The sequence below is a fragment of the Primulina tabacum genome, chromosome 9 (assembly GCF_025594145.1).
Source record: "Primulina tabacum isolate GXHZ01 chromosome 9, ASM2559414v2, whole genome shotgun sequence".
NCBI classification, from domain to species: Eukaryota; Viridiplantae; Streptophyta; class Magnoliopsida; order Lamiales; family Gesneriaceae; genus Primulina; species Primulina tabacum.
The window spans coordinates 5,019,485-5,042,681 of NC_134558.1; the positions used below are offsets into that span (position 1 = coordinate 5,019,485).

The following is a 23,197-nucleotide window of genomic DNA, read 5'->3' on the forward strand; positions in this document are numbered from 1 at the left end:
AACTTTTTCTTAATTTCAATGATATATGATTATTCCAAATGGTTATTTAAGCTTAAATCAAATTTTTCATAATTTTATTCAGCCCAATTCGAGGCTTTTCATTTAATTCTTTAATTAACAATTCGCGAAGCATTTAATTCCCGACTAAATTTAAACTTTAATATTTTGATCCCAAATCTTAAATATAGACTTTTTATTACCTAAACTACTCTTGTGAGCCATGAACCACCCCCGTGGACCCATGGTTCAAGACTTTGTTCTTTAATTCTCGTTTTTGACCCATTGTCAAGACCACCAAGCCATCTCTCGATTCCACCGGCCGTGCCAACTCAAGCCAGACCCTAGCCAACCCATATAGGTACCCTCCTGACCAACCATGTCCCATAGAAACTAACCCTAGCTCGCGCGCGAGCCCTGTAACAAGGATCCAAAATCTGTGCGTGAGCTTCCCACCTTTACTAGGACTCTTAGCCAACTAGGACTCTCCTACTCGAGCCACCACCGAGCGCACCTGACCCTCACCGAGCCTAGACCATGCCCAGATCCAACCTAGCCAGGCTAGGACTCTTTCTAGCCATGACCCACATCCAGCACAGGCCTCAAACCAAGCTCTAGCCAAGCCATGAGTCCCTATGCACAAACCGAGCCACTTGAAACAAGCCAACATGTAGAAACCCTAGGTTCTTCTAGCAACTCACGTACAAATTTCTTGATTATTTTCCAGCCCTCATTCATTCACTTTTATGACTCTTTCATGTTCCTTAAACACAAATTATTGGCAGCGTGTCCGTTGGATTCTATAACATTTTCATATAAGCGTAAAATCATCATATTTTTGAAAATAATTGTTTTACCGTAAAAAGAATCAAACACCTATATTTTTCATGCACAAACAATTAAAACATGCATATTATGATTTGAATGATGCGTAAAAGGGTTTAGAAAATGTGTCTTTGCATTTATAACGCTCGAATATTCAATTGTCGGCGAGGGTGCGAAGTTGGACGACCGGACGACGAAGAACCCTAGATTTTCCTCCTCTTGATTTTCTCAAAATTTATGTTCGTGCAAGTGTGTGTTTTCGGCTGGTTTATGGTGTTTTGAAGCACCAAGATAACTTATTACTAGATTTAATTGCATGATAATGGGCTTTGGTTTTAGGCCTCAAAGTATAGGAGTAATTGTGCCTACTCAATTTGGTTAAATTGGGCCCAATAATTCTTATCTACTTATTATAAAGCGTGAATAAATTCAGGTTAGCCAGTTTCCATTCCGTAACAGGTAAGCCTCCCTACAGGTGTCTCTTGCTAAGCATCACTACCTAGGGTCAAACACACGTGTAATACACTCTTTCTCCCACCTCACCCTTTCTCTGCCGGTTGCAATTGCTCTCAGCCCTCTTCCTTTTTCATCTTTCCTTGGCTTCTCTCTTTCCCTTATTTCAGAGATCGGCTTCCGAGAAAGGTTAGGCAACGTGCGTTTTTTGAAACCTCCTTTTTCCAGAGCCTCGGTTTTGCCTCCACTTCGCTTCTTCTCCAGATCCTCGACGTCACCTCTACTGCTGTTCTTTGGAGTATGGATTCTTTTGGGTGAGTGAAAGAGATTTGGGGGTTGGTTATTGGGCTTTTGGAATTGATTGGGATTGATTGGATTCCAATATAAATTTGAAGAATTGTTATTATTGATTCTCTTGATTTTGTTTTAATCATCAGCCTCGTTATTGATGGAAAATATTATAAAATAGGCACTCATAATATCTATCACAGTCTTCATAATCTTATATTGATTTGTGATAATCACAATAACATTGAATTCGAGCTTTTTTATTTTTGTAGTTTTATATGCGAATAAAAAACAAGCCACCCGGCTTGATTTCCGTAGAAGAATTTTCATGGTACTATTTTATTTCTCATTTCATGTCAATGTAGGAAAACTACTACCAGAGGTGATTTGCGTTAGTAGTGATCTAGATGTGAACTGTGGTTGATTAAAATTGATATTCTTTCTGTTTAACTTTATGGACAACAATGTTTGTTTAAGTTGTTTTCATAAATATTGAATTTTGAACTGGAATGCCAGTCTTGTTTCTCTCTCTCTTGTATATAAAAAGCTGATTTTGTATCCTTACACATTAGCTTATAAATGAAGTTTAGGATTGCCTCTTCGAGTGCAATTTCTAATCCATCTCGGAAATCTTTTGGATCGTCTGTGGTAAAATGTATTCAATTTTTCACTTGTTATTCTATTAATTTTTAATAGATTTATAAACTTGCGACCAACTTACGAATCATATTAACTTTTTTATTCCTAGATTATTGTGTGCATATGTAGCTAAAAGTCATGGTTGGTATGCCCATAAAAAATTTCTTTTGAGTTTCTGTCATAATTGTCAAGGCTTCTGAAGTTTTTCAATTTTGAGTCGAGCATAACATGATTTAATCTTTTGGTTATTTCTTGAGATTCTTACTATTTTTTGTGTTTTGCAATAGAAAATCAGTCAAAATGGAAGTTTTTGTTTTGAACAGATCTTGGAGTAGTTTGCTGGAAGCACTTTCATGCTTGAGAACTCATTCTCTGTAAAAACTTGATGGTTTGAAGTTTCTAGGAAGTTTTCTAAAGATGCATGACTAAAACTGAGCCTTTCGAGGCCATTAAATACCAATAGGATAAATGAAAAGGGTTCCATGCTGTTAGTTACTCAGAGGAATAATTTGTGCCATCAAACTCTGCCTGTTGAATCCTTGCATTGTACATAAAACATGTGTCTTGCAATTGTCTTGTTCTGCCATCAATGTCCTGATTATGTGGTTCATTGATCGTATTTTTGTATGCTACTTTTTGTTGTTACTTTAGCTGGGACTGAATTATGTATGTTATTTATTCTGTTTTTTTTCTGAAATGTGTATTTTCTTCAAAGTTAAGGTGTATCAGCAGAATACAAGTGTTTATCCTGTCTCCTTTTGGATTGGTTTACTTTTAATGGTGTGATGATTTGGTGGCTGAGTGTGATTTGTGAACATTCATTGATTTTGGTTTTCTCTTAATGGCAAGTTATTCTTGCATTCTCTTCTCTTTGGATATGCTTAATTTTTTTCCTCATCTTCCTGCAACGCCCAAAAACTTTTGAAGAAAAAATCATGTCTACTAATCGGATAGGAATTTCAAGTATGTTGTTTCTACTAACTGAATTTAGTTTGTTACGAGAGCAAGATTACAACAATGGGTATTTGGTACAACCTATTGGGCATGCTAAACCACAAACAGGTGGTAGTGACCTGGACCCTGGAGAGGATGATGAAGATCCTAAAAGCGAGGAATATCTCGAAGGAGAAGATGATGAGGAAATCCTAGATGGTGAAATTCAAGTGTTGCCATCATCTTCATCCGACAAAAGAAAAAGAAATGAAGATTCTCATGGACAAAATGATGATGATGATATGCTGCCGTACAACAAATCCTCGAAGAACCATTATCAAAAGTTGTTATGTGTTGGGTTTGAATGCAGTAGCCGTTGGTGCTTGGGTTTAAATGGTAGTTGTTTGGGGTGTTTAAACGGAGGGAAAGTAGAAAGAATTTGGATGTTAGAGAAACTTGTTCTTTGATTTTGTTCTATTTTGATTTGGCGTGTAAAAAAAAAATCAAAATACTGGGTGGATGATATTTGCACCAAACGGATCACCGAATTTTTGGATATATTTGGGCCTCACTTTACTTCTTTACGCGGAATTACCTGACGTCGTTATCATTTTCGTCTAATAAAAATGAGTGAGACATGACTATGGATGAACAACTACTTTAAATAGTTATAAAAATAATATTTGGTGATCGATTATACTGAACAATTTATACTTAAATTGAAATTTTCTGTAAACGTCCAGTTGTTTGAAATCACTTTTTTTTCTCTATTTAAATTTGATAATATTGCCAAAATATATTCTCTTAATGTCAAATTTAGTATATTATATCAGTGATCTTTTTATAAGATTACATATATTAGGTACAGTAAAAACAAATACAACAAAATTTTATTTTATTAGAAAATGGCAATTTATAAATTTAACGGGGAAGAATTCGAAAACCCTGTTTCACGTCTCAACTACCAAATCCTAATAAATAATTGTACCATTAAAATTGCCAATATTCACTAGCTAGTAGTGAGATCAGCTATGGATCTTCTATTTTCGAATTTATAATAACCTATTTACGGAGTAGATCTCTCATTAGATATTCAGATAAGAAAATAATGTATAATCAGTTTGAAACATGTTATTAAAATTCTCTTGTTTGAACACCAACACAATCTTTTTCCTAACTATTTTCGCTTTACAAATTCCTTGTTTTCCCAAGTTTCTTATTATGTTAAGCACATTGTCAACTTGTAATACTAAATGTATGAATATAGATATAAAAGAAAATAAAAAAATTGTTACACTCATAATACATATAGCTTTAAAAATTACATTGTTAAATAAGACCTACACAAATATAAATAATCATGTGTTAAACTAAAAATTTGGGTAAGACACCTCAAGAATTGAGGTGCCCCTACATAGTTTAATTAAAACATAAATGTTTATAAAATTTAGTTTCCAAAAATAATATTTTTGACCTTTTCAAAAATCCTTGTTTGTCCAAAACCGGCTTCCCGGGAAAAATCGAGCTCGACTAGTAAATAATTCAAATTAGAGTTTTTTTAGAAAAATTAAATCATTTTAAATCATATTGAGAAGCCTTGAAAATATTTAGTGAAAAATATTTATTCTAGTCTTGATCGTCCACGGTCTTCTTTCCCCAGCCTATTATCGAATAATCATTTAATCATGCAATCATACCTTTAATCATTTAATAAATATCATATATTTAAAATAAATTTAAATAAAACAATTAAACAATTCAAATAATTTGCATTCATGTGATTTACTTATGTTTGGTTTTTCGGACGTTACAAATCTCCCCCATTTAATTAGAATTTCTTCCTCGAAATTTTTCCTTATCTTAATAAATGAAAATCTTGGCTCCCCTAATCACATCATACTTAACTCTCAAATCTTGAAAATTGTAATTCTATCCCAAAATTTTCCTAATGTTGACTCCTAAATCCAACTCAAGTAGTGCATGCGCCCTATTCTCTTCTAAGTTCTTCATTATTCCAATCAATTCCCTTAACCCATTTTAACATTTCATGCAATAATGGCCATTGTAAGAACGTTAAACAACGAGGTTACCATAATTAATGTTGTGCCGGCTCTGCCTCAGCCTCTTCAGCTTGCATCACATAGACCCTTCTGGTCGTTGGTTTCTTGGGATTTGTTCAATCCCCGGCCTTATGTCCCAATTCCCTGCATTTGAAGCACTTGTAGGTGCCCCACATGCACTTGCCATAATGTGGACGATTGCACTCCTTGCACAGTGGTTTCTCATCAGCCTTCGGAACGTTCCCTCTAGGTGGTTGTCCTTGTGGTTTTGGTGGTTCTGGTTGTTTAGGTGGTCCCGTATAAGGCTTCTTATTATTCTGACTAGCTTGCTGAGCACGATTCTCTTTCGCTGCATCTCCCATTCAATGTCCTTCTGTAACGCCCAAACATTCGTATGTTTATGATATAAGGTAATGATTATGATTAAGTATGTTTCTTATTCCTTTTATGGTTTATTATGATGATCGTTTGGGATATGTGATGTAATGGTGATGGTTTATAGATTCAAGATATGATATGAGTGGTATTGAATGATATAGAATGAAACAGAGAATGTATATGTAGAATAGAAAGTGCTAAAACGGTATGAAACTGTGGCAGTAGTTGTAGTTTTTAGCATAATGTTTTGTATATTGATCCGAATAATGTCAGGCCAATTAAAGATGAAAACATGTGCTCTCTTATAAGATGCATTTTATGCAGAGGTGCATGTCCCTCCTATAAGATTCGTTTTTACGAAGAGGGTTAGCAATGAATGAACTATCTTATAAGAACTATCAATTCTTCAGTTAATCAACGAAAATGAATATCATCCCTATGTATTGTTGTATTATGATTCTTGACGGATGATATTAATGATGATTCGACGTTTATGAAATGAGATGGATAATATTTTCAAAAAAATGGAATTGAGGCTATACATTTTATGTTTTACAATAAAATGATATATTATATGTATCTTGTTAGTATTGATTCCATTTGCTGAGTTTTATACTCATTCCAGTTATGTTCATGTGATGCAGGCACAGGTAAGAAAGACTGATCATCCTTGAGTTGTCGAAGCGAGTGAAGGACATATGCCAAACTTTGGAGATATTGGTTAGATGATATTTTGATGTGTTAAGATTTTGGTTATTTTGCGAAACATCGAAAATCTTTTTTTGTATCTGAATTAGAAATATGTGTATATACTATATTATCTGGTATCTGATGTATATTAAAATCTTTTGCAAGTATTTATGTGTTGTTTGAGACAGGTGGCATGTCCTAATTGCGGGGAGATGCTGCCCAACTTTTTTTAAAGTAACACATTTTCTTCAAATTATATTTAAAAGCTTCCACACTGATTATGTGTTTTAGCCACGAGTGTTACATTTAGTGGTGTCATAGCCGAGATTTTCGGAACAATGATTTGGCATATGATTTCCTCTGCTTTCGACAATTCGGTATGTATGTACCTGCATCATTTGATATAATATGGATGTGTAGCCTCAATAATTATGATATGTAATGTGTGGAAATGGTTTTAAACTAATATGTATTATAGGATCATGCCACCTAAACGTAAAGCACCAGAAGTGGAGGATAGTTCATCATCCAGAGTGGTTGGTGAATTTAGCAAGTTACTGAAAGAACATGCCAAGGTACATGGCGAGCAAATTCAGCAGCTCTTACGGATGCAGAATGCAGGGCGAGGGAGAGAGAGAGAGAGAGCAAGTGAATCCCGAGCCCAGTAGTGAAGGCGCATACGAAAGATTTCGTAAGATGAAGCCACCAGAATTTGATGGTAGCACTGATCCCATGGTCGCCTTGGAATGGGTAAAAGCTGTGGAGGCTATATATGATTACTTTCAGTTTGATGATAAAGATCGAGTTAGCTGTGCCATTTTTCTACTGATGAAGACAGTGAGGACATGGTGGGACGCCACCAAGATATCAGTTAATGTCTCGGCACTCAAGTGGCAGGAGTTTAAAGATTTATTCTACCACAAATATTTTCCTCGAGATGTTCGAAGTCAGAAAGTGAAGGAATTTCTAGAACTGAAGCAAGGAAATATGTCAATGCAAGAGTATATTCTCAAATTTGAAGAGGGGTGTCAGTTTGCCCCATATCTGGCCAGCAATGACATCGAAAAGGGAGAACATTTTCTTAGAGGTGTTCGGGCTGAAATTAAAAAAAAAACGTTCGAATGTCAAAAGCTGCTTCATATAAAGAGATTGTTGAAAAAGCAAGGATGGCTGAGCAGCACGAAAAGGAAATTGAAAGAGAAAGACAGTTGAAGCGCCAAGATTTTTCTGCTAAGGGCCAAGTATCTGGATGGAAGGGTAAGGGTAAGTTCATAGGCAAAGAGAAAGAGGAGCATCGACCCAAAGCTCCTATGCCACCGCCTGCGTATGATCGACCTGTATGTCCAAAATGTGGCAAAATGCATACAGGTGAGTGTTTGGTTGGAAGTAATCGATGCTTTCATTGTGGAGGTGTTGGACACATCATCAAAAATTGCCCAGTAAAGGGTGAGAAAGGGAATGATAGGGTTCAAGGCAGAATCTTCTTAATGACCAAAGAAGGCGCAAATCCTGATTCTTCTGTTATATCAGGTACTATCTTAATTTCAGGCAAGGCCGCTATTACATTGATTCACACTGGTGCTACGCATTCTTTTATGTCTGAAATTTTTTTGCGCTCCTTGAATGTTGTTCCATCTTATGAACCCCTCCACTATAGTATTTTGTTGCCATCGGGAGACGAAATATGGCCTTCTAGTATTCTTTAAGGTTATACAGTTCAAGTTAATGAGAAAATCTATTTTGCTGATCTTATTATTATTCTCATGGTGGCGTTTGATGTTATTTTGGGAATTGACTGGCTATCGTCATATCGTGCCGTTATTGATTGCGTGGCTAAGACGATGCGATTTCCTACAGAAGATGATGATAGCGGGATTTTCCAGAGTTCAGGTATTTCGTTGGGCACTCCTTGTATTTCTTGTCTCAAAGCTCAAGAAATGTTATCAAAGGGGTGTCAGAGGTTTTTACCTGCTGTGATAGATGTGAATACTGAGATGACGATGAAGTTGAATGAGATTGAGGTAGTTCGGGATTTTCCTGACGTATTTGCAGATGATGTGCCTGGATTACCACCTGACAGTGAAGTTGAGTTTGTGATTGACGTGGTTCCAGGTACTGCTCCGATTTCAAAAGCTCCTTACCGTATGGCCCCGAATGAAATGAAGGAGCTGAAGAATCAGTTGCAGGATATATTAGACAAAGGCTTTATTCGTCCGAGTTCTTCTCCGCGGGGATCTCCGGTTTTATTTGTCAAAAAGAAAGATGGATCTTTGCGGTTATGCAATGATTACAAAAAAAATCAACAAAGCCATGATCAAGAATAAATATCCATTGCTGAGGATTGACGATCTTTTTGATCAGCTGCAGGGAGCGACAGTGTTTTCAAAGATCGACCTGCGTTCTGGTTATCAGCTGAAAGTTAGGGAAGCTGACATCCCTAAAACTGCATTCAGAACAAGGTATGGCCATTATGAGTTCTTAGTCATGTCATTCGGGTTGACGAACGCTCCGTCTATCTTTATGGATCTAATGAACCGGGTCTTCAAGCCATATCTGGATAGCTTCGTTATCGTTTTAATTGACGATATCCTGATTTATTCCAAGACTCGGGAACTTCATGCCGAGCATCTCATAACTGTATTGCAGTTATTGAGGGAAAAGCAGTTATACGCAAAGTTAAAAAAATGTGAATTCTGGTTAGAGCAAGTATCATTTCTGGGCCATATCATTTCGAGAGACGGCATTGCAGTGGATCCCATGAAGATTGAAGCGATTAAACAATGGCCTATTCCTACGACAGTCTCCGAGGAGCGTAGTTTTCTTGGTTTGGCAGGTTATTATCGACGTTTTATTGCTAATTTCTCCAAAATAGCCCTGGCATGAACCAATCTGACGAGGAAAGCGGTGAAGTTTGAGTGGACAAACGAGTGCCAACACGGATTTCAAGTGTTGAAAGACAAGTTGACATCAGCCACTATCCTACCACTTTCGTGCGGCAATGAAGAATTTATTGTATACACTGATGCTTCAAAGATGGGAATTGGAGCTGTACTGATGCAGTGTGGGAAAGTAATCGTTTATGCTTCTCGTCAGTTGAAGGACTATGAGAAAAATTATCCCACCCACGATCTTTAATTGGCGGCTGTGGTCTTCGCATTGAAAATATGGAGGCATTATCTGTATGGCGAGAAATGTGAAGTTTTAACAGACCACAAGAGCTTGAAATATCTATTCTCACAGAAAAAACTCTATATGCGGCAGAGAAGGTGGTTAGAACTTTTTAAAGATTATGATGTGATCATTAGCTATAACCTAGGTAAAGCAAACGTCGTTGCAGATGCTTTGAGCCGCAAGTCAGTTTCTTCTTTGAGCTCATTGATTCAAAAGCCGTTGTTATTGGATCTTCAGAGGAGCGAGATTCCTATAGTAGAGCAAGGGACCATCGCTAGACTTTCTGCTTTGGTTATTCGACCTACGTTGACAGATAGGATATGACGCGTGCAGCCTAATGACAATCAATTGATGGAACTGCGATCCAAAGCCGATGAGAAAGAAAATACAGAGTTTGCAATGAACACTGATGATTTGTTAACGTTGAGAGGTCGGATAAGTGTTCCCAGTGGTAATGACATTCGTCGGGATGTTTTGACAGAGGCTCATACCGCGCCATATTCGATACATCCAGGTAGCACCAAGATGTATCAGGATCTCCGACGTCTATACTGGTGGCCAGGTATGAAAAGTGATATTGCAAAGTTTATATCCGAATGTTTAACATGTTAGCAGGTAAAGATTGAGCATCAAAGAGCTGCTGGAACTTTGCAATCCCTCCCAATACCTCAGTGGAAGTGGGAGTACATCACTATGGACTTCGTAATGGGACTTCCAAGAATACCAAAGGGTTACAACTCCATCTGGGTGATTGTTGACAGGTTAACAAAGTCGGCTCATTTTCATCCGGTCAAGATGACGTTTACAATGAACCAGTATGCTGAAGTCTATGTATCTGAGATTGTGAGACTTCATGGTATCCCTATGTCAATTGCATCTGATCGTGACCCAAGGTTTACTTATGAATTCTGGAAGAGCTTGCACAGAGCCTTGGGCACCAGGTTGGCTTTTAGCACAGCATATCATCCTCAGAGTGACGGGCAATCAGAGAGGGTGATTCAGATTCTTGAAGATATGCTACGAGCCTGCACGATTGATTTTTCTGGTAGCTGGGATTCTAAATTGCCACTTGCGGAATTTACATATAACAATAATTATCAAGCGATGATTGGCATGGCACCATAAGAGGCATTGTACGGCAGAAGATGTAGGTCACCGTTGAACTGGGATGAAGTCGGTGAAAGTAAGATGTTAGGACCAAAATTGGTCCAACAGACAGCTGATGTGATTGCTTTAATTCGGGATAGAATGAAAACGGCCCAATCCAGACAGAAAAGTTATGCCGATAACCGAAGAAGGCCTTTGGAGTTTGGAGTTTGAGATCATGTATTTGTCAAAATTGCTCCTCTCAAAGGCATTATGAGATTTGGTAGGAAAGGAAAGCTGAGCCCAAGATTTATCGGCCCATTTGAAATTCTGGACAGGATTGGAGAAAGAGCATATCGTTTAGATTTACCGCCGGACTTGGATAGAGTCCACAATGTATTTCACGTCTCAATGCTCAGGAAGTACATCTCGAACCCTTCCCATGTTCTCAGACGTGAACCGTTGGACCTGATGCCGAACTTGACTTATCAAGAAGTACCAATCCAGATTTTAGATCGCAAGGTTAAAGTACTGAGGAATAAGGAGATCGGCATTATCAAGATTCTTTGGCGTAATCAGTTGGTTGAAAAAGCAACGTGGGAGCCAGAGGAGGAAATGAAATAGCAATATCCTGAGTTATTCGCAAAGTAATGTCAATTTCGGGGACGAAATCTCTTAAGGAGGGGAGAATTGTAATGCCCAGACATTCGTATGTTTATGATATAAGGTAATGATTATGATTAAGTATGTTTCTTATTCCTTTTATGGTTTATTATGAATATCGTTTGGGATATGTGATGTAATGGTGATGGTTTATGGCTTCAAGATATGATATGAGTGGTATTGAATGATATGGAATGAAATAGAGAATGTATGGGTAGAATAGAAAGTTGATCTTTAGTCAAATAGGTAATAGAAGTGCTGAAACGGTATGAAACTATGGCAGTAGTTGTGGTTTTTAGCATAATGTTTTGTATATTGATCCGAATGATGTCAGGCTACTTCCAATAGAAAGATAAGACATAAGACTATAATTTTAATGTTTTGAGTTTTGTTCAAATCATTGTGGAAGACAAGCCAAAAGCGCCCCAAAGTGTATCATGTGTATCGTCGTTCTTCCAGTGACACATGTTGGGAGATTGAGCATAACTTTTTACTCAAACCTTCAAATGACATGAGGCCAATTGGAGATGCAAGCCAAGACATAGAGCTACACATGTTGGGAAGGCATATAATAGGTTGAAAGTAATTTTTCCTCATTTCCCTTCTCTTCCTTTTCTCTTCTCACGGTTTGGAAGCTAGGGTTCCTCATTTCTCCTTCAATCCAACTTCTTCCAAGACATTAATCTTCGATTGAAACCTTAATCCTTGCTTGGAGATTAGAAGTTCTTCTCCTCAAGAGTTTGGGAGCAAGGTAAGAAAGCTTATTTCTTGGTTTAGTGATTGAAGGAAAGACATTGGGTTGTTTGGTTTGAGTGTTGAGCTAAGATTGTTAATATAATGATTGATGGTATTATTATTATTATTGTGTTGTAGGAATCCCTCAAGAACTTAGCAAGCATTTGTGTATTGGGTTGTAAGTGGAATCATTTCTTAAATGCATCACATGATCCAATATGTATGTATTTTGATGATTTTATGACGTTGACTCCTTTCAAATTCCATTCATGATATATATATGTAAATATGTATATATGGTCGTGCAATTATATGCATTTTGAATTAAAAGAGTTAAAACTTTAAATGATTCCTCTAATGTGTTCGATAAAATGCCTGAATGAAGTTTTATATGATTGAATGATTGGATTGATAGTGATAGTAGCGGTGTTGCCTCTGGCAATTCTAAATCCGCAATGTAATTAGTCAATTAACGATGAAAACATGTACTCTCTTATAAGATGCATTTTATGCAGAGGTGCATGTCCCTCCTATAAGATTTGTTCTTACGAAGAGGGTTAGCAATGAATGAACTATCTTATAAGAACTATCAATTCTTCAGTTAATCAACGAAAATGAATATCATCCCTATGTATTATTGTATTATGATTCTTGACGGATGATATTAATGATGATTCGACGTTATGAAATGAGATGGATAATGTTTTCAACAAAATGGAATTGAGGCTATACATTTATGAAATGAGATGGATAATGTTTTCAAAAAAATGGAATTGAGGCTATACATTTTATGTTTTACAGTAAAATGATATATTATATGTATCTTGTTAGTATTGATTCCATTTGCTAAGTTTATACTCATTCCAGTTATGTTCATGTGATGCAGACACATGTAAGAAAGACTGATCATCCCTGAGTTGTCGAAGCGAGTGAAGGACATATGCCAAACTTTGGAGATATTGATTAGATGATATTTTGATGTGTTAAGATTTTGGTTATTTTGAGAAACACCGAAAATCTTATTTTGTATCTGAATTAGAAATATGTGTAGATAATATATTATCTGGTATCTGATGTATATGAAAATCTTTTGCAAGTATTTATGTGTTGTTTGAGACAGGGGGCATGTCCTAATTGCGGGGAGATGGCTGCCCAAATTTTTTTAAAATAACACCTTTTCTCCAAATTATATTTAAAAGCTTCCGCACTGATTATGTGTTTTAGCCATGAGTGTTACACCTTCAGTGACTGCTCTGCTCAAAAGCTTTGGCATCGGCAGCAGTATAATCAGTAGGATCGCCAAGCATCACATCACGACGGATAGTCGGCCTCAAACCATCTAGGAAGTGTCGTAATTTTTCAGCAGCATCATTCGCAATCAAGGGCACAAAGTGACAGCCCCTATCAAACTTAAGCACAAATTTAGCAACAGAGCAATCCCCCTGATGGATACTCATAAAATCTCCCTTAAGCCTAGAACGGACATCAGCAGTGAAATATTTATCATAGAACACCCTCTTGAAATCCTCCCATGTCAAAGTTGCTAGATTCACCCCTCGCTCCGCTCCCTCCTACCATAAAGAAGCGTCACCCTTCACCAGATAGATAGTACAACAAACTCGATCAGCGTCCGTCATCACCTCTAAAGATCGAATCCATCCCTCAACAATGAATGGATCAGTAGTGCCATGAAAATCCTCAGGATTCATACTCCTAAATTGCTCATATGCAGCCTCCGGTCTAACCCTCGCTCCATTACCTTCATGTTGCTCTAGTAAACATGCCATATCGGTTAGTTCATGGGCACTAGCATCTTGATTAGGTGGAGGCTGTGGAATCTCCTCCTCATGTCTATCCTCATTTTTCCTACGTAAAATCCTTCTAGGCGGTATCTATGTACACGTCGTCCAAACCACGTAACCAATATGCACTTAAATTATTTTTTTTCATGCAATATGCAACTAACATTTATATCATGTATTACAAAAGCATTTTAGAAAAAAAAAAATTTTAACATATAAAATATAAAGCAGTAAAAACTCACATACTTGAGGCGTGACTTTTTGAGCTTCTCGGAGTGACAGTACACAACCCTTTGGGAAAAACCTTGGCTCTGATACCAACAAAAACGTCCTCTATTTTTTTTTTATAATCATAAACTCGAAAATTACTAAATAAAATAACTTAACATTTCCGTAACTTATAATAATTTAACATTTGAATCTCAAGTGCATAAAAAAATCTCTAAATCGTCAACTAACCAAAACTTCTAAATCGACATTTACAAAAATCAACTAACAATAAAGTAAAGCGTAAAAATCCCGAAAAAAATCAATAACAATAATTTTTTAAATATTTATATCTAACAAGCTAGTGCGGAAAATAAATTTCTCTCGGGAGTGTACTACCACACTCGATCCACTCAAACTTCAGTGCATCCTCAAATCATTAAATCATGCATCATTCAAACCTAGTTATTTTAATGACTCAGCACGTTCTAATCATGAATAGCAAATAATACATATACATTCACATGCATTTAAAAATCATATTTTTATTTAAAATAGCTTTTAAACATAAATAAATCATTTAAAATAATTTAAGTATAAACAAATCATAAATCGTAAAATCATTTTAGTCGTAAAGCGTTCAATCATTTATCATTTTGGGTGAAGTTTGCTCCTTGAAAGTGACTAGCTTTTATTTTTCGGTCGACTGATCAGTCTTCAGCTCCACATGGCCTAAGGGGGCAGACACTAGGCTCCGCCATAGAAATACAATCGTCAGAATCCCTCGAGGGCCTTCTCCCATAGACGGGCTCTCTCTGGGCCTTCTCCCGTAAATGGGCTCCCTCTGAGTCCTTTTCCCTCACGATATCTCCACAAAATTATAAGTTCATCATTCTTTCTTAAAACGGATCCCCCACATATCATATATCATTTGTCACAGTCAATTCACATCCCTCAAAATATTTTTGTTCCTTCGGGACGCTGCCAAGCTTTTACGAAATTCCCAAGTGAAATGACAGTTTTGCCCTTAGACATAAAATTTCTCCATTTTAACTTTTTCTTACTTTTAATGATATAAGCTTATCCCAAATAATTATTTAAGTTTAAATCTAATTTTTCATAATTTTATTCAACTTAATTCGATGCTTTTCATTTAATTCTTTAATTAAAAATTCGCGAAGCATTTTATTCCCGAATAAATTCAAACTTTAATATTTTGATCCCAAATCATAAACATAGATTTTTTATTACCTAAACTACCCTTTTGAGCCATGAACCACCCCCGTGGACCCATGGTTCAAGACTTTGTTCTTTAATTCTCATTTTTGACACATTGTCAAGACCACTAAGCCATCTTTCGAATCCACCGAGCCACGGCCGTGCCACCTCAAGCAAGACCCTAGCCAACCCATCTAGGTACCCTCCCAAAACCGACTTCTCGGGAAAAATCAAGCTCGACTCGTTAAACAATTCAAACTCTAACATTTTTAGAAAAATTAAATCATTTTAAACCATATTGAGAAGCCTTGAAAATATTTAGTGAAAAATATTTATTCTAGTTTTGGTCGTCTCCGGTCTCCTTTCCCCAGCCTATTATCGAATATTCGAGAAAAATCCTTTAATTTCATGAAAACATGCTCTATAGTCATTTAATCATGCAATCATACCTTTACTCATTTATTAAATATCATGTAAGCATTTAAAATAAATTTAAATAAAACAATTAAACAATTCAAATAATTTGCATGCATGTGATTTACTTATGTTTGGTTTTTCGGACGTTACAAATCTCCCCCACTTAATTAGAATTTCTTCCTCGAAATTTTTCCTTATCTTAATAAATGAAAAGCTTGGCTCCACTAATCACTTCATATTTAACTCTCAAATCTCGAAAATTGTGATTCTATCCCAAAATTTTCCCATTGTTGACTCCTAAATCCAGCTCAAGTAGTGCATGCACCCTATTCTCCTCTAAGTTCTTCATTATCCAATCAATTCCCTTAACCAATTTTAACATTTCATGCAATAATGGCCATTGTAAGAACGTTAAACAATGAGGTTACCAGAATTAGTGTTGTGTCGGCTCTGTCTCAGCCTCTTCAGCTTGCATCACGTAGACCCTTCCGGTCGTGGGTTGCTTGGGCTTTGTGCAATCCCCAGCCTTATGTCCCAATTTCCCGCAATTGAAGCACTTGTAGGTGCCCAACATGCACTTGCCATAATGTGGATGATTGCACTCCTTGCACAATGGTTTCTCATCAGCATTCGGAACGTTCCCTCTAGGTGGTTGTCCTTTTGGTTTTGGTGGTTCTGGTTGCTTAGGTGGTCCCGTATAAGGCTTCTTATTATTCTGACTAGCTTGCTGAGCACGATTCTCTTTCGCTGCATCTCCCATTCAATGTCCTTCAGTGACTGCTCGGGTATAAAAGCTTTGGCAACGGCAGTAGTATAATCAGTAGGATCACCGAGTATCATATCACGACGGATAGTCGGCCTCAAACCATCTAAGAAGTGCCGTAATTTTTCAGCAGCATCATTCGCAATCAAGGGCACAAAGTGACAGCCCCTATCAAACTTCTGCACAAATTTAGCAACAGAGCAATCCCCTTGACGGAGAATCATAAACTCTCTCTTAAGCCTGGAACGGATATCGGCAGTGAAATATTTATCATAGAACACCCTCTTGAAATCCTCCCATGTCAAAGTTGCTAGATTCACCCCTCGCTCCGCTCCCTCCTACCATAAAGAAGCGTCGCCCTTCACCAGATAGATAGTACAACAAACTCGATCAGCGTCCGTCATCACCTCTAAAGATCGAATCCATCCCTCAGCAATAAATGGATCAGTAGTGCCATGAAAATCCAGAGGATTCATCCTCCTAAATCGCTCATATGCAGCCTCCGGTCTAACCCTCGCTCAATTACCTACATGTTGCTCTAGTAAACGTGCCATACCGGCTAGTACACGGGCACTAACATCTTGATTAGGTGGAGGTTGTGGAATCTCCTCCTCATGTCTATCCTCATCTTTCCTACGTAAAATCCTTTTAGGTGACATCTCTTTACATGTCGTCCAAACCACGTAACCAATACGCACTTAAAATTTTTTTAAATGCAACATGCAACTAACATTTATATCATGTATTATAAAAGCATTTTAGAAAAAAAATTAACATATAAAATATAAAGCAGTAAAAACTCAAATACTTGAGGCATGACTTCTTGAGCTTTTCGGAGTGACTGTACACGACTATTTAGGAAAACCTTGGCTCTGATACCAACAAAAATTTCATCTACTTTTTTTATAATCATAAACTCGAAAATTACTAAATAAAATAACTTAACATTTCCGTAACTTATAGTAATTTAACATTTGAATCTCAAGTGTATAAAAAAATCTCTAAATCGTTAACTAACCAAAACTTCTTAATCGACCTTTACAAAGAGCAACTAACAATAAAATAAAGCGTAAACATCCCCAATAAAATCATTAACAATAATCTTTTGAATATTGCGGAAAATAAATTTTCCTCGGGAGTGTACTGCCGCACTCGATCCACTCAAGCGTCAGTGCATCCTGAAATCATCAAATCCTGCATCATTCAAACCTAGTTAGTCTAATGACTCAGCACCTTTTGTAACATGAATACCAAATAATACATATACATTCACATGCATTTAAAAATCATATTTTTATTTAAAATAGCTTTTAAACATAAATAAACCATTTAAAATAATTTTAAGTATAAATAAATCATAAATCGTAAAATCATTTTAGTCGTAAAGCGTTCAATCATTTATCATTTTGGGTGAAGTTTGCTCCTCGAAAGTGACTAGCTTTTATCCTTCGGTCGACTGATCAGTCTTCAGCTCCACATTGCCCAAGGGGACAGACACTAGGCTCTGCCATAGAAATATGATCGTCGGTTCCCTCTAGGGTCTTTTTCCGTAAATGGGCTTCTTTTGAGTCCTTTTCTCTCACGATATCTCCACAAAATTATAAGTTCACCATTCCTTCTTAAAACGGATACCCCACATATCATATATCATTTGTCACAGTCAATTCACATCACTCAAAATATATTTTTTCCTTTTCTTTCAAAAGCATAAAATATCATAACTTTCCAAAAATAACATTTTAACAGTAAAAATTGCACAGTTTTACCATAAATCATAAAATATCATATTTTCATCAAAATCATCATTATAAATCATAAAATATCATTTAACATGCATTATGATCATTCGGAACGCTGCCAAGCTTTTACGTTCCCAAGTGTAAAATTATTGTTTTGTCCCTAGATGTAAAATTTCTCGATTTTTTTAAATTTTTCTTACTTTTAATGATATGTTCCTATCCCAAATAATTATTTAAGTTTTAATCTAATTTTTCATACTTTTATTCAGCTTAATTCGAGGTTTTTCATTTAATTCTTTAATTAACAATTCGCGAGGCGTTTAATTCATGAATAAATTCAAACTTTAATATTTTGATCCCAAATTTTAAACATAGAATTTTTATTACCTAAACTACTATTGTGAGCCATGAACCACCCCCGTGGACCCATGGTTCAAGACTTTGTTCCTTAATTCTCGTTTTTGACCCATTGTCAAGACCACCGAGCCATCTCTCGATTCCACCGACCCACCTCAAGCCAGACCCTAGCCAACCCATCTAGGTACCCTCTTAACCAATTCTGACCCATATAACCTGACCCTAGCTTGCGCACGAGCCCTGCAACCAGGACCCAAAATCTGCGCGTGAGATTCCCACCTTCACTTGGAGTCTTAGCCAACTAGGACTCTCCTACTCGAGCCACCACCGAGCCCACCTGACCCTCACCGACCCTAGACCATGCCAGAGCCAACTGAGCACAGCCCAAGACCCTAGACCAGTGCTGCGAGCCACTTGACCTTAAAGACAGCGACCGCATGCTCAAGGTGCTTTCTCCCTTTTCAACTAGCCATCACCAAACCAAGCCACACCATCCCCTGCCCCAACCCTTTACCATATTCCTTAGTCCCTAAAGGACCGACCCTGAACCTCCCTGCTATAGCCACGGGCCCCCTTGGCTGCTGCCAACCCACACAGCTCGCGCGAGGAGTCCTTACTCCACGGGTCTCCTCCTAGGCTGCGACCAAAGAGTCCTAGCAAGGCTAGGACTCTTCCTAGCCCTAAATCACGTCCAGTACAAGCCCCAACCCAAGCCCTAGAAAAGCCGTGAGTCCCCATGCGCAAACCGAGCCACTTGGAACAAGCCAACATGTAGAAAACCGTAGGTTCTTCTAGCAACTCACGTACAGCTTTCTTGCTTATTGTCCAGCCCTCATTTATTCACTTTTACAACTATTTTCCATTCCTTAAACACAAATTATTGGCAGTGTGTCCGTTGGATTCATAACGTTTTCATATAAGCATAAAATTATCATATTTTTGAAAATAATCGTTCTACCGTAAAAATAATCAAACACCTATATTTTTCATCCATAAACAATTAAAACATGCATATTATGATTTGAATGATGCGTAAAATGGTTTAGAAAATGTGCCTTTGCGTTTAAAATGCTCAAATATTCAATCGTCGGCGAGGGTGCGAAGTTGGACGACCGGACGACGAAGAACCCTAGATTTTCCTCCTCTTGATATTCTCAAAATTTATGTGTGTGAAAGTGTGTGTTTTCGGCTGGTTTATGCTGTTTTGAAGCACCAAGGTAACTTATTTATAGATTTAATTGCATGATAATGGGCTTTGATTTTGGACCTCAAAGTATAAGAGTAATTGGGCCTACTCAATTTGGTTAAATTAAGCCTAATAACTCTAATTTTATTAAAACATAAATGTTTATAAAATTTAGTTTCCAAAAATAATATTTTTTATCTTTCAAAAACTTCTTGTTTGACCAAAACCGGCTTCCCGGGAAAAATCGAGCTCGACTCGTAAAATTATAGAACTCTAACATTTTTAGAAAAATTAAATCATTTTAAATCATATTGAGAAGCTTTGAAAATATTTAGTGAAAAATATTTATTCTAGTCTTGGTCGTCCCCGGCCTCCTTTCCCCTGCCTATTATCTAATATTCGGGTAAAATCCTTTAATTTCATGAAAACATGCCCTATAATCATTTAATCATGAAATCATACCTTTAATCATTTAATAAATATCATGCAAGCATTTAAAATCAATTTAAATAAAACAATTCAAATAATTTGCATGCATGTGGTTTACGTAGGTTTGGTTTCTCGGACGTTACAGTAGTTGAATCTGAGTTTGAGGTTGAGGTTGTAGTTGAACCTAAATCTGAAGTTGAGCTTGTAGTTGTGCCGGAACTCTGAATTGATGTTGTAGTGGAACTTGAATTTGAGGTTGTGGTTAATAAAGTTGTTGATGATAGTATTCCCCTAGTTGGTGAGTCGAATGATGTTAAACGATGTGTAATAGAAGCTGAATCATTAGGTGGAGGAGAAGTGCCTATTTTGTGTACTATGGAGGAGGAGAGTAAAGAAAAAGGAACTATTGTACATCAATTTCTTGAGGAACAAAATGTTTCATTGGTTCAATTGAATCCAAGTTTCTTGAGGATCAATTGAAATTTATTCAAAAGGTGAGTGAAAAAGAAATTTAAAATGGCCCAAAAAAAGAGAAAAAGAAAGAATGATATGGCCATAGAAAAGAAAAAAGGAGAGAAAAGAAAAAGAAAAAGAGGCCAAAGAAAGAGAAAAATAAATTAAAGGCCCAAAAGAATGAGATAGAGAGTTGTTTCTTCTTGCATAAACCTTTTCATGTATCTTTTTACAAAATTGTTTATTATTACTGTGATGATATCGCCGATTCAATCTCGAGCATTGTTATTTCACCCTTGCAGTATTATGGAGATGTCATGATGAGGAGTCAAGCAAGAACTGATGGTGGAGGAAGGCCATGTGTTGATCAACATAACTTTGGAAGTAACCAAGGTGAGGTAAGGTTAGTTACCAACGCAACAACCATGAGGTACAAGTTTCATTCTTATCTTAATTCGTTTTTGTGTTGTATTCAAGAATTTGGAGTGATTGTTGAAAATGTGATGTCTAAAGTGTCTAACATTGAATTAACGTTTTTGCCGAGGAGTCATGGAGGTGAGAATGGTTTGGTATTGATTGAGTTAAGCTCAAATGTTATTGATTTTGATTTGTCAAAAGATTCAAAATTGATAAAACTTAGTCATGACCATGAATTGTATGCATTGTGTTCAAATCTTTGTGATGAGTTGAATGATTATATGGATAGTGCATTGAGTCTATCCTATTTGCATGATTTATATTTGGTTGGTGATGGTTTTGAGAGTAGTGATAAATTGCATGCACCTATTATGAATTTTGATTTCTCACGACTTACTAAGTTGATGGGATTTGTTTACTCCAAGAGTTTATATAAATTGGACTTATATTGTTGTGATGAGATAAGGCAGTCTATGAATAGTACATGTGACATGTTCTATTTGAATGGGCTATATTTGCTTGATGGTGTCTTTAGAAAGAGCATGAATGAATATAAGGATTTCTATGTTCATGATGAATATACGTTTAAAGAGAATAAATTTGACATTCTATATTCATCGCATGAATTACCTGATGGTGAGGCGTATTGTAGTGGCTTGATAATTGACATAATGCATGATTATAAGTGTTGGTTGCATATGAAACGACATGTTGAGTGTGATTAAGATACATGCATTGAATATTGGAGAATGACATTTCCACTGTATTCCTATGTCATGCATCAGTTATATCTTATTCCTAGTGACCTATTGTCGTACACGTATATGAATTTTATTTGTGTGCTAACTAGGTCTAAGAAGAAGAGGAATCTGATTTTTTGTGATACTTAATGATATCTTATTGTTATTATTTGGTGTCATATGATATTTGATGTCTGGTTCCAAACAGTGATGGAGCACGTAGGAGACAGCGCCTACAATCTAGTATTGAAATGTAAGCATGTCGATAATTTAATTCTTTTTATTACTAAGATGTTTCGTTTTTGCGTAGGTAGCCAAGATTTGAGGACATATCTTTTTGAAAAAGGGTAGTATGATATGAATATGACATGGCATTACGAGCTAAATCTTGAGAAGAGTTCCAGACAGCAGTGTTGTCAAGATCATACGAGCAAGATTCGAAGCTTCAAAGAATTCGGCATGTATAACAATGAAGTTAGAAGATATTTTAATGTTAGTCAAGTGCTAAATTATGAAGAGGAAGCCAAATCAAGACTCGGACGGGAGAGCTCCATGCTATGGCGGTAAAACTTTGCGCCCAAGCGGTAAAATGTCATGCCCGAGCGCCACAGTCACTGTCCAGGCGGAGAATTCCAGAACACTCGGCGCCGGAGCGGTAACATCTTACCACCCGAGCGCACTCTGACCAGAAGACCCCCGCGCCCGAGCGGTAGAATCTCGTGCTCGAGCGCGCCACCCACGGAAGATTTAATCTTTACCTAGTTTAGAGTCCTAGTTAATTAGGTCATTAGATTTTGATATCTTTCAGATTTTGTGAACAATTTGAAGGACCGTGTGCCGGGCACCTTGAGGTGCTTCGAACACAATATTTTCCAAGAGCTGCAATAGCTCGTGTTCTAAGAATCTTTACGCTGATGAATTAAATCGAGTTTGATTTTAAATTAAACGAAAAATACTCGAAATAATCATTCGTTAAGAAACATTGATATAATTCATATCTTGTGTAACTGAATAACTTAAAATAAAGGGAATCACTTGTGACATATATCAGTTCAATTATGGTGAAAACTGAACTGACAGATGTTCTAACTGATCAAATCAGTTTGAAAACAGTAGTTAAACAATTAAATACACAAGATATGTTTATGGATGTTCGAAGACTTCAACTGCTCCTACGTCACCTCTTCTACCATCTCAGGTAGGATCCACTAAAAGACTTTGATCTATACAATTGATTTGTACAAACTCACTCAGCTTAGGACTTACCATATGCCTAACTGAACTCCTAGACTAGACTGAAGACAGCACCTTCCAACCAACACTTGTTTAACGTCTTTGTGTCAAAGACTACATACACAAGTTTATTATCTTTGTGCAAGACTATATTTTAGTGGTGGTGTGTGTGTGTGAGAGAACTGATATCTGAAAACTACTCGAAAGTGTTTTCACACACTGAGGAAAATATGCTTCTAATGCTAAGTAGATAACACATTGAAGTGTTCCCTCTGGGCTGATTGTTTTTTGTAAGCTGATATGCAATATGGGTGCCCT

At 36.8% G+C, this 23,197-nt stretch overlaps 1 protein-coding gene across 1 annotated transcript; it reads left to right on the forward strand.

Moving 5' to 3' along the window:
• The first annotated feature begins 6,842 nt into the window (after nucleotides 1-6,842).
• Nucleotides 6,843-11,144, forward strand: LOC142556881 (uncharacterized). The gene is made up of 7 exons (XM_075668378.1): nucleotides 6,843-7,350; nucleotides 7,425-7,793; nucleotides 7,980-8,503; nucleotides 8,676-9,096; nucleotides 9,580-9,725; nucleotides 10,050-10,327; nucleotides 10,859-11,144. The coding sequence occupies exons 1-7, from the start codon at nucleotides 6,843-6,845 to the stop codon at nucleotides 11,142-11,144; spliced, it is 2,532 nt and encodes an 843-aa protein (XP_075524493.1).
• Nucleotides 11,145-23,197: the final 12,053 nt, after the last annotated feature.

Excerpts from the sequence above, each read along its gene's own strand:
- LOC142556881 (XM_075668378.1), top strand. The coding sequence starts at position 6,843 with ATGGCGAGCAAATTCAGCAGCTCTTACGGATGCAGAATGCAGGGCGAG. Across the intron at positions 9,097-9,579 it reads TAGTTTTCTTGGTTTGGCAG|GTAAAGCAAACGTCGTTGCA; the intron begins GTTATTATCGAC and ends GCTATAACCTAG. Across the intron at positions 9,726-10,049 it reads TCGCTAGACTTTCTGCTTTG|GTAAAGATTGAGCATCAAAG; the intron begins GTTATTCGACCT and ends ACATGTTAGCAG.